This window comes from Biomphalaria glabrata, chromosome 11 (genome assembly GCF_947242115.1).
Source record: "Biomphalaria glabrata chromosome 11, xgBioGlab47.1, whole genome shotgun sequence".
Taxonomy (NCBI): Eukaryota; Metazoa; Mollusca; class Gastropoda; family Planorbidae; genus Biomphalaria; species Biomphalaria glabrata.
In genome coordinates, this window is record NC_074721.1 from 28,754,558 (window position 1) to 28,766,754 (window position 12,197).

The window sequence follows — 12,197 nt, forward strand, 5'->3', positions numbered from 1 at the left end:
CCTCCTGGTAAATCGACATGAGGGCGCGGAAAATCTGTTTAAACTTTAAAAAATTGTTTAATTTTAATAATGTATACACCTTGAATTAGCGCAAGTCCTATGAAAGTGCGGGTCCTTTGAAAGTGGGGGCCCACTGCTGTCGCATAGGTTGACTAGTTCTGTATATTTTGCTTGTTTGGAAATGTAATTAATTTAATGTTATACACAATTTTAACTTAAAATAAGTCAGAATGCCTATATGTATTTTATGAGCTCACCACACACTCATTAAATTTTAATGAATTCTTTTGCACATCAATATTGATCTTGTTTCTTTTTTGTCGTGAGCTACAGAACGCTGAATCTACATAACGTCATTAATAATACACTCGGATCCGGTTAATTGATACTCTAATTGATCGGACCATCCGCCTATTGGGAACGAATAAACGGTACCGAATAAAATGTCTATCACATACACGTATTTGTATTCGTTTATTTGGATCAAATTTACGCTTAAGCGTAACAATCAACAGAGATACAATAAAAAAATAAAATAAATAAAAGCTTAATATTTAGCTCTTCAAAAAGAACTTTGGGTCTATCATCAACGAACATCAATGCACCAACATCAATACCCTTCTGAAAAAAAGGTTTCGACAATGTAAAAGTTACTTTAATTACAGAGAAACACATGCCAGGCCAGCGTCAGAAAAGGATGAAAGTAATGTCGGTATTTTAATTGAGCTGGTGCAAGGATAACGCAGAATGGTAGGAAATGAACTGAAACTGTTTCACAGCTATTTCATGCAATGAGAAATGAACTGAAACTGTTTCACAGCTATTTCATGCAATGAGAAATGAACTGAAACTGTTTCACAGCTATTTCATGCAATGAGAAATGAACTGAAACTGTTTCACAGCTATTTCATGCAATGAGAAATGAACTGAAACTGTTTCACAGCTATTTCATGCAATGAGAAATGAACTGAAACTGTTTCACAGCTATTTCATGCAATGAGAAATGAACTGAAACTGTTTCACAGCTATTTCATGCAATGAGAAATGAACTGAAACTGTTTCACAGCTATTTCATGCAATGAGAAATGAAGACATTCCCATCGCTGCGGTACATGTTTGTGGATTTTGTTGAAGAGCAGTCTGTCTAGAGTGCGCGTTAAATCACACTTGATACGTTCTTCGGAAGTGTAATTGAATTAAGTATGAACTATTTATTTAAAAATTATACTCTGAATGATTTTTCTTTGTGTGATAAATATTTTTCAAGTATTTGTAAAACCACACCTGGATGACATTACATATTTGTAAGAATTTTTAAACACTAAGATAAATGCCAATTTAAAAAAAAAAAGTTTTTATAAGTATTTATTTTGGAATAAGGCATTTAATGTGTTATAACATGATTAGGAATTAGTTATTTGTTTCGGGAATAAGGGGAAAGTTTTACTTAGCGACTATGACTTGATATAACTTTAAAAAGTAAGAACACTCAAGGAGACGCTTTAAAAACAAGACGCTTTTCTTATCACAGTAGGAATAGGAAGTATTATATAGACGTCTAGTGTTAGAGGACATTCGACGGTTCCTATATTGAGTATTAAAAGTGTTTGTTGTTCAACACTAGCGTCGACTCCCTTTATCGATTGATGGCTTTTCGTCGGTGTTCCTGTTCCAGCATTGAGTTCGGTGTTACCTCCATTTGAATTTGGTTGTATTTCAAGTACTAGACACCGCGGAAGCGCTTAAAAAATAGCATACAATTCCATACGGAAGTTGTTTCAAGTGTAACATGGCTATTTGGATGATTTGTAACAGTATGTTGCTTTCCGTAGTAAAAAGAGTCACCCCCAATTAGGAAAGTTATCACTAAGAAATTGTTAGGCTAGATGGTGATAGTAATACCTTTAGATCACGTAAGTAGTCTTATGAGTCATGTTTAGAAGTGAAAATGTATCGATCTTAATTTGATTTGATTTTGGCACATCGGCAAAATTTTGGTTATGTCGTTTCATTTTTAAAGAAAATTTTCTTCTGATAAAACGTTACAATTTGTGTATTAAAATTACTTTTTACTTCAAATTTTTTAAATCTCTTTATGAATGAATTTGTTATTGATGCAAAAAATGTTATATAAATAAAGTTTGTGAACAAAATATTAGTGTAGAACTACTGAGATTTTTATTAATACTTTTTCTGCTGATTCTTTTGAAAAACAAATAGTTGAACGTTAAATTCAATCCATATATTCAAGCTTGATAATGAAAATTGAAAAAAAAACAATGCCCTTACTTATTCTTTATTTTGTCGGATTTTCGGGGTAACAACCATGATATATTTACCTTTTTTCTCCATTTCTCTCTTTATTCTCTCTTTATCCTTCCTTGATTTAAATCTTTTTTAATGAAAGGCCATTTGATGATCTGTTTCCATCGTATTCTTTATTTGCCTTTTCTTTGTTTCCATGTTAAAGTTCCCAGGTGATAGCTGGGATCCTTATCGATCCTTTTCTTCCATTTTGATTTCATTGCTAGCATCCTCATGTCTTATTTTACAATTTTTAGTTCGACATCAATCAACTCATGTATTAGGCAAGACACAATATGTATTAGGCAAGACACAATAGGTGTCTAACAAAGAAATAATTTCGAATGCATGAACCTTCTTCTCTAACATATCATGTTTCGGAATAAAACTATCCATCCACTTTTTTGAAAGTTCATTAGAATAAAAAAATAGCTGGACACGAGACAAATCGTTTTTGTTTTCACTTGACAGAAATCATTGATATACAAACTAAATGAGTCTATCGTTATATATGTACAAAATACACAAGAATGAAGGTGAGCTACTTTGGTCAACACAATTCTACGGTTCATTGTCCGGAAGTACAAGTCATCAAAATGTACAAAACAAATCCTATGATACCAGATTTGTTCATGAATACCATGTTACCCGCTCCCGCCACTTCTGCAAACTTTGACGATAGCTTCATGGTAATTTTAACTCAAGTGCAAGCGCCATTTTGAAAATGTTGATGTTTGTATGTCATTGGCTCAGAGACCGAACAATGTAATAAGCAGTCGTTGACGGTACATAAATAGTATTAATAACATGACACTTAGTACGTATTTCTTTTTCTTAACATGTACGATGAGAACACAATAACATTGTAATTCAAATATTATGAATTCAATACACGAATTAGTTCATATAATGTTTGGGTTATCTCATTTCAGATTGATATTAAAAGTGCAAAGGAACGTATACTCCTAGTATGTTTCCTATTATTTTATTCAGTCTCGGAATGTTCACTTCATTCATAGGTAACAAAATGTTTACATTCTATTTTGTTAACTCAAAATGTTTACAATAACATCGCATATGTATGTTGGTAACGCTGATCTGTCAACCGTCTTTCTCCAGTTCTCTTAATATTTTGTTTTAATTAGAATGATAGGTACCATCAAAAGTACTACTAGTTTTTAGGCTATTTATAAAGCGTATATCAGCTCTCTCTGGCTGTCTTTGTGATAAAATGTTTGTACACGTTATTTATACCAGACTCAATCTCTCAAGCAGAAATTTTGCACATTTATTTCTTTTACCTGACAAAACCAGAATCAATGCAAAAAAATAACCAATCAGTTAATCAAATATTGGTAAATAATTAGCTTATTTGGAAGCGAAGTAGGGAAACAAAGTGTACTTATCTGACGAGGTGATTTAAGTTGAAAAAATACTTTAAAGAGAGAAGAATGTCGCCGCTCTTAAGTTTAAAACTAACAATAGATAACTATAAAAGCCTTTCATTTTAATAAGCACTTCCCTGTCATAGTGGTTAGTGTGTTAGCTTGAGTTTTAGAGTTCAAATTAATTTTTTGTAAAGTTTTTTTTAAATAAATGCATCACACAAAGTGATCAAGAGCACATTTATACATACCCCCTTCTTCCTCCCCCCTACCCCTTTCCAAACAGTTCCAGACAAGTGAACCATAGCGTATTGAGAAAGCTAAAAGCATGAAGTAGCGCTAAACAAAAACAAATGATAAAATAATTCTGTTAGTTAATATTTTTATTAGTTCAGATCTATATACCGGCACTACAAACTTAATTACACGACTGATCCAATTTTATTAATACAACTACGTTTGATATAACCTTTGTTTTGAAAAATGTTTTTTTTTTATTTTCTTGTTCTTCAAACAAGATCAAATTTGATATTATGTATAATTCATTAAGCGTGGTTCCATGATGACCACTGTCATGTGCTTCTGTCTCCCAGATGGTTGGGTCAATGCTGAAGGCTTTTAGAGAAACTTTTAGGATGTCCCTGAAGTGTTTCCTTTGTCCACCTTGTGATCCCTGTATTCGCTTTCTTAGCCATACAGTAGTCGTTTAGACATGTGGAGGTCTTCCATTCTGTAAATGTGACATGCCAATTGCAGCTAGGACTGCATCAGGATTATGTGGATGCTTTGCAGGCCCACTCTTCAAAGGACTTCAGTATCAGTTTTTTTTTCTTGCAATTTAACATTCAGTATTTTTCTTAGACAGGTCATGGGGAAGTAATTTTTTTTTCATGTTTTCTATAAACAGGTGGAATCATACAAAAAATATATTTATTAAGTGTTTAAAAAAAGTATATATTCATAAATTTTTAAAACCTAATACAGGAACAACAGTTGGTGGTAATGTCACTGTATCAAAATACACCGATTTTAAGTCATTCAATATCCAACTGAGGATGTCAGCAATAGAAGAAACAGTGTTTGAGCCATCTGTCATTTCGTGTGGACTACGATGTTTTAATTGTGTCAGACAATGTAACAGCTTCATCTACGACACTTCATCCAGATCTTGTACAACAGGTAGTTAACTGCTAATTAGTTGTAATCATCTGAAGACACAGTATAATGTGCATTGAACAATTGAATAAAATAATTTTCCCTATTCGATATCTATCTATCTACATCCAATTATATTTATATGGCTCCTTCTGTTTCGGAAGACAATGGATCAGTCACATATTATGCACACTAAAAAAAGGACGATCATTTCACCTATTTTGTTTGTTTGTTTTTTTGTAAACCTTGGATATTTTTTTTCTAAAATAAAGATTATTACATCATAACCAGGAACGGTAAAGCGCTTGACTTCCGAACCATGGGTCCCGAGTTCGAATCCTGGTGAAGGCTGGAATATTTAATTCCGGGATCTTTTGTCCATTCAGCTCTAATGGTTGCTTGACATAAGTTGGGGAAAATTAAAGGTGTTTGGTCGTTGTGCTGGCCACATGACACCCTCGTAAAACGTAGGCCACAGAAACAGATAACCTTTCCATCATCTGCCCTATAGACCAGAAGGTCTGAAAGAGGAACTTACATCCTAACCAAGAGCCTTCTACATAATGGTGAGAGATGGTAGTCGACAAGTTTCGGCCATTGGTAAGACTAGTTAACTCACGTCCAGGAAAGATTATACAGTGATAGAGTTTTCCTCGATAAGAAGACAATGAGAGTGTATTACATTACCCTGAAGAATAGTTTTGTGAAGAAAGTAGCACTATGAATGAAAGGTTTATATTTATTACCAGATCCTTCAATGTTGTGTTTACTAGGTTCCTCACAGTTGCAGTTAATGTTCATATTCTATTGTGTTTTATTACTTTTAGTTATTAGTAATTAACTTTGGTGGACTTTGTGTTATATAGTGACGAAATACATTATTTCAAACTTTAAATTTTAGAACCCTGTCAAGACAAAATAACAATGTATTATTCTTAAAAGCCAACATGTTAAATTTTATGACATGATGATTGGGGTTTCAGAATACTAAAGCAGTGACTTTTTATAGTATTAAGGATTGACAGGCCCAAGATGTTTTGTCTTTTAGCCTGTTGGACCGTTCGGGCATTAAACATAAACATTTTCTTTACATTCATTTTTTGTTTTTTTACCAGCATAAGGGTCTACGTCACTAAAAGGCTTGACGCGCATATTATAATACTAAGTCGTTATCCTTTTTTAATTTCAGTGTGGACGATATTTTTTGCGACCACGTTTTTAAACAAATATAGTTTCTTGGTTAATCGTATTGAAAGCTTGCTAGGCATTTGCATATTTTTTTTTCAAGCAGATGATTAAAGCCATGTCATACATTTTTTTGAGTGGGAATTATCTATTGAATGTAAAATTGGATGTGTGTCAGAGTGGCAAAACATCTTTGTTTTGTATGAAGGGACCTTGAGTTCAAATCCCGACTCCAGCTGAGTAGTTTTTGCTTAGTGCCTAAAGGAATCATCTAAACCTACTTTCAGAAACCTCCTCCACCCACAGTTCCATAATAGATTGGTCTAAAGTAAATTAAGCATGCAAAAAATCGTTAAATATAATTATACAAGTAATTTTATAAATGTCCAAAAGGTTTAAGAAAATGCAATTTTATTTTCAGCATAATTCAAGCAACTTTTTGCAACTGAGAAAACCAATCAATGGCAATGATTTATTAACACTTTTATTTAAAAACCTTTATTGCTTATCGTTATCCGCAGGATCTCTTTTAAGTTCCATGGAAGCTTTCAGCTCAACGCCCGGAGAGCAATTTTTCATCAAAGGAATCTACTGTGATAATAGCGTTGTCAACTTTACACTGCGATCATATGCTGACACAAGTATCTGCATGTTTATACCCAGTGAATCAACAAACTATGACTCTGCTAGACAAGCGTGTGTAGGTAAACATGTCCTACAATAGTAAAATTATGAACATTCTGTTTTTCATACAATTTATACACATCGTATTTTATATAGGAAAGATTGAGGGAATTAGTAAATTGTTTGAGATTTTCTCGAAATCAATACCAGCATAATTTTGAAATAAGTTAAATTTATATAAAGTATCAACTCATATATAATTCTAAAATCTAACTTTTTACGACACCTTGATAATCTGGGCTTCCCGTATTGCCGACTTTAACAAATTCTCACCCAGTTTTGCAGTCATTTCCTTAAAAAAGCATGGACATTGCCAAGGTTGTGGGTAGGGGCTCATGAGTTCAAATTCTACCCCAAAATAAAATTATAACCCTCAGAAGGGGATTCGGGGACAGATTTTTTCCGTTTTTTTTTAACTAAAGCAAATAAAACTACTGATACCAAATTATATAGCCTGGTAGAATGTTTAGGTTAAAAAAAACAACAACCTGTCTTATAAGAAACAAAAGCAAATATATAATTGCCAACTTTCTTTATCGTAGTCAGGGTTTGTTAAGGTATATTCTCCCTTTCTATGGATGGGGATACATTCATCATCATCATCTCATCTCTGCCTGTGGTCCCTTCTGGGGCCACCAACCAGCTTCCTCTAAGCATCTCGGTTTTGAGCGAGTCTCTCCAACTGTCCCCACGTTTTGCCCATCTGCTTGACATCTGCTTCCAGATTTCGGCGCCATGTGTTCCTTGGCCGTTCCCTCTTCCTCTTTCCTTGAGAGTTCCAGGTTATGGCTCTCCTTGTTATGTTTGATACAGGCTTGCGAAGGGTGTGACCTGACAATCTTCAGCGTATCTGAAGGATATCTACTTTAATGGGCTGCTGTTTTGTTCTTTTCCACAGTTCCTCATTCAAGATCTTTTCTGGCCAGCGGAACATAAGAATCTTTCTCAGGCTGGTATTGATGAATACTTGGATTTTTTTGACGGTGGTTATGGTGGTTCTCCAGGTCTCTGCTCCATAAAGTATTATCGGCTTAACAATGGTGTTACAGATCCTAATCTTGGTAGTGGTGCTTATTTCCCTAGATCCCCAGGGTTTCTTTAGCTGATGGAAGGCTGTGCGAGCTTTACTAATTCGGGTTCTGACATCTGCATCTGTTCGTCCATGGTGATCTAGGATACTGTCGAGATAGGTGAAGCTTTCCAGCTCTTACAGCGCCTCATTATGGAATGTAATGGGTGTATTGTTGGATGCCTTTATCTTGAACACCTTGCTCTTCTCTCTGTGTATGGTAAGACCCATTCTAACTGAATATTGTCTGCAACACCATTTATCTTTTCCTGAATCTGCTGCTGTGTGTAAGAAAAAAGAGCTAAGTCATCTGCAAAGTCGAAGTCATCTAACATTTTCCACAGTGTCTACTGTTTACAGTTCCTCTTCTGGTCTATTGCTGCCTTCAAGACCCAATCTAGGTCTAGTAGAAACAAGAAGGGAGAGAGTAAACAGCTTTGTCTCACTCCTGTTTGACTTCAAATGCTTCCGTCAGTTGTCTGCCATGCACTACTTTGCAAGATATCTCCTTATATGACTTCTTAATGATGTTTGTATTTTTCTCAGGCACTCCATTGTGTCTTAAAGTCTCCAGAGGATCTGTTTGTCAACGCTGTCAAAAGACTTCTCATAGTCTATAAAAATGACGTAGAGAGTGGAGTTCCATTCCATGGGCTGTTCCAAAATTGTACGTAGTGTTGCTATCTGATCTGTGCATGATCTCTATTTTCGAAAACCGGCTTGTTAGTCACGAAGATGTGGATCTACATCATCTTTCATTCAGTTTAACAGGAACATCCTCGTCATAATGGGTGATTTCAATGCTAAGGTTGGCAATAACATCAGAGGATATAAAGAGATCATGGTAAAACATGGACTAGGTGAGATGAATGAAAATGGAGAGAGATTTGCAGACGTGCGCCACAAGCAACTTAGTGATTGGAGGAACAGTCTTCCCACACAAACGAAAACACAAAGAAACATGAATTTCACCAGTCCTATCAAAAGAGAACCAAATAGACCATGTCTATCTATCGATCTCTTCAGGGTGTACGTGTAAGACGAGGAGATCATCATTTTCTGTGAGCTCGAGTGAGACTGAACTGAAGAAAACTTGGACAAGTCAACGCCAACACTACAATACTATTGCGCTGAAAGACTGCAAAAAAACAGAAAGAGTTCAAAGTCACCCTATCTAACAAGTTCCAGCTTCTAGAAGATCTACTAGAAGAGGAGACAGTAGAACAGATGTGGCAGAAAGTTAAATAAACAGTAACCTCCACATGCCAAGAAATCCTGGGTCCCAAGTCATACACCCATAAGAAGTGGATTTCATCCAGAAATTCTTCAGAAGATCAAGGAAAGAAGAAAGATGAAAGCAGGCTTGAAGAACAGTAAAACAAGAGCAGCAAAAGGAAAAGCACAAAGAGAATATGCTGAAATAGATTGGAATGTAAAGCGTAGCATCAGAACAGACAAGTGAAGACCTGTGAAGAGACCTACCTATCAAGTGCAGTGCACCCACCAAGAAAGAAATTCCCTGCGCAAATCAAACATTTGAAGAATGGCAAATATGCAGGACCTGACAGCATCCCTGTTGAAGCACTAAAAGAAAACAATGATACCAGTGTGAAGTTACTCTACCCTCTCTTATGCAAGATATTGGGAAAGAAGAGGTGCCACCAGAATGGAAGGAGGGCTACCTTATCAAACTCCCAATTAAAGGCGATCTTAGTTTTCTGCTCCAACTATCGAGAAATACACTTCTGGGGATGCATTAACTACATTAAAATAGTAAATCTACGAGCAACTAAAGCAAAAGCTGACACCAAATACCACTCTAGCAAAACTATTGTTACCACAAGAAAACTTTCCAGATTCACACCTTATTTTTCCTCAATTACAATATTTTATACTTTGATCTGTTTAACTACATTTTTCTGAAATTGATTGAAGCCTTAAAAAAAAAGAAAAACTCACATATATATCAAATAAAAATTTGTACACCAGTCGCTGGGCTCAATAAATGAAGAGCAGCGAATAGAAGATTTTATATCTGATTTCAGCATTTTACTCAGAAGAATGCATGATATTGAGCCTTAGATACCTCATAAAATGTATTAAGTTCCAAAAACAGAAAAAAATGCATTGGCTCTAGGGCTCCGTCATGAAGCCACGTGAGGTAGTTCAATGTGCTCCTTTAAAATCCATAGCAGATTAAAGAGGGGTATATAGACTCATTCTATTATCTTTAAAAAAAATACATTTTAGTAGGTACTCCATGAATAATTAAATGGACTGGCAATAATGAACAATTGTAACTTAAATGTAGAAGTTATTTGACAGGACTGTAGTCGTTTGTTGATTAACATATATGAAAATACCTTCCTTAATACCTGCGAACTAAAAGGCTGATCCATGTGCAGAGCATTTTGGGTAGGAGGGTACAAGTCTGAGTTTAATTTCTTGTTATATCCACCCAAATGTAGTAACACAATTTACTTGTATGTTATATATATATATATATATATATATATTTCCTCAGCTCTAGGCGCTACACTATATACAGCCAAGGTCTGGGCAAAACTGAATATTCTGCTAGACGTTCTGAAGGATGACCCTGCACCATTCTGGATAGGTCTCGATGACATTAAAGTAGAAGGGGAATTTAGATGGGTGGATGACAATTCTGTTTTAAAACTATGGTCTCTTTTTGCACCAGGTAATCCTCCAGTATCATTTGTTTTACCATGATATTAACATATAGAACAATTACAATCCGAGTTTTTAATCCTCTTAAATCATTTTATGTGCATTTACAGGTCAACCAAATAATTATTTAAATCAAGATTGTATCTGCTACGCCACAGAAATCAGAGGATTAAATGATCGTTCGTGCACTGATGTTATCAGATACATATGTGAGAAGATTCCACTCATTGTATAAGTAATGTACGTGTTACATAGTATTATTTAACATTTTGGTTAGCTGAGTTTGAATAAAATGTTGAATTATGCAGTTTGATCAAGGAATGAGAGTGCTTGTGTTCCTATACTTTCTATATTTCTTATTGTTGTCGAGCTAAAGTTGTAACGATATAAATAGTGTTTTATGAAGGCAATAAGAGATCTTGTGTAGTTTATTCTCTAGACTCTATATTTGGAAAATATTTTTATGTAATATAGATTAAATTACATTTACATATTTAAAAAAAGCCTAGATAACTGAAAGGAACATTAAATTAAAAAAAATAGTAGATTAGATTTATAACATAGCAATATTGATATAGATCTAGACATATAGAAATCAAGATCTACAGTCTTAAGTCTAGATTTTGATCAAGAAATTGAAATTATAGATATAGTAGAACTTTATCTAGTCTATATAATTCTAGAATAGATTTAGAAATTCTATTTAAATTTAGAATGGCTTTAATTAGAATCTAGATCTAGTTTAAAAATTTTAGATTAGATCACAATCAAGCTAAAGATCTAGTAGAAGGAAGATCAATGGATAGACAAATCAGAACTAGATAACAAAACAACTCCAAGGCGTCATTATAGTGTCTCTTACACAGTTCAAATTAAACCTTAGATTTAGAGCGTGTCTTTACCTGCATGTCTAAACAATCTTCTCTGTAAAATAAAGTTGCGAGGATATGTACTTTTTTACATCTTAATTACCTATAGCTCGAATTCCAGAACGCTCGAGTTCAGACTGAGGCCCGAGGACAACGACACATTTCTTCTCTTTACCACATCAGACGTACAGGATTAGGCCTAATATCTATTACTGATTGTATTGCTTGGTCTAATGACAAAAATTTGGAACAAAAAGTGCCTGAAAAAGAAAGATCTAGCTTCTTACCAAAGGTGTTACAGCTTGCTAATAATTCCTTTAAAAAAGTGTAAATTATTGAGTTGTGTCCATATACATAGAACTTTGGTGAGTACTGACATTACATCTTGTAAGACAATCTTTTGTTTGTATCACTTCTTTTGATATCTTGCATGCGAGTTAAAATAAAACATTCTCAATAAAGCAGCAGCTGTTCAATATTTCGTGTAAAGGTTAAAGGTATCTGAAGGAAAGAATTAATCAGTATTGTAGATTAGAATTATTTTCCTCTAATATTCTTTGAATAATAAAGTCTTGGTGGCTAAGTGGTAAAACTTTTTGCACATGATTTTAGATGTCACAAGTTCGAATTCTGGGAAATGTTTTTTTTTTAATTTCAAAACAAAATATTAAATGGCAATAGTTGGTGGCGAGTAAATGAATGAATTTTTTTTTCTTTTTTGTTGGTAGATGACATTTGCGTTAATGATCATTAATAAAAAAAAACATATTATCATTAGATCGATTACACCACATTGAACAACAAGGTGGGAACACAACTTTTTTTCTTTAATGCTTATCATGGCTGCTTAATGTT

At 34.2% G+C, this 12,197-nt stretch overlaps 1 protein-coding gene across 2 annotated transcripts; it reads left to right on the forward strand.

Moving 5' to 3' along the window:
* Positions 1-1,505: 1,505 nt before the first annotated feature.
* On the forward strand, positions 1,506-11,922 carry LOC106062573 (uncharacterized). 2 transcript variants are annotated; one of them, XM_056005066.1, is made up of 7 exons: positions 1,506-1,913; positions 3,237-3,323; positions 4,674-4,868; positions 6,551-6,733; positions 10,307-10,483; positions 10,584-10,713; positions 11,452-11,922. In XM_056005066.1, the coding sequence occupies exons 2-6, from the start codon at positions 3,275-3,277 to the stop codon at positions 10,706-10,708; spliced, it is 729 nt and encodes a 242-aa protein (XP_055861041.1). In that variant the 5' UTR covers positions 1,506-1,913; positions 3,237-3,274; the 3' UTR covers positions 10,709-10,713; positions 11,452-11,922. The 2 variants fall into 2 exon arrangements, with proteins under 2 accessions (XP_055861041.1, XP_055861040.1); XM_056005065.1 differs by lacking the exon at positions 11,452-11,922 and having other exon boundaries at positions 10,584-10,786.
* The last annotated feature ends 275 nt before the right edge of the window (positions 11,923-12,197 follow it).

Bases quoted from the DNA above. Each gene is read 5' to 3' on its own strand.
- LOC106062573 (XM_056005066.1), top strand. From the start codon at position 3,275: ATGTTTCCTATTATTTTATTCAGTCTCGGAATGTTCACTTCATTCATA. The intron at 4,869-6,550 runs GTAGTTAACTGC...CGTTATCCGCAG, and splicing joins ATCCAGATCTTGTACAACAG to GATCTCTTTTAAGTTCCATG. The intron at 10,484-10,583 runs GTAATCCTCCAG...GTGCATTTACAG, and splicing joins ATGGTCTCTTTTTGCACCAG to GTCAACCAAATAATTATTTA.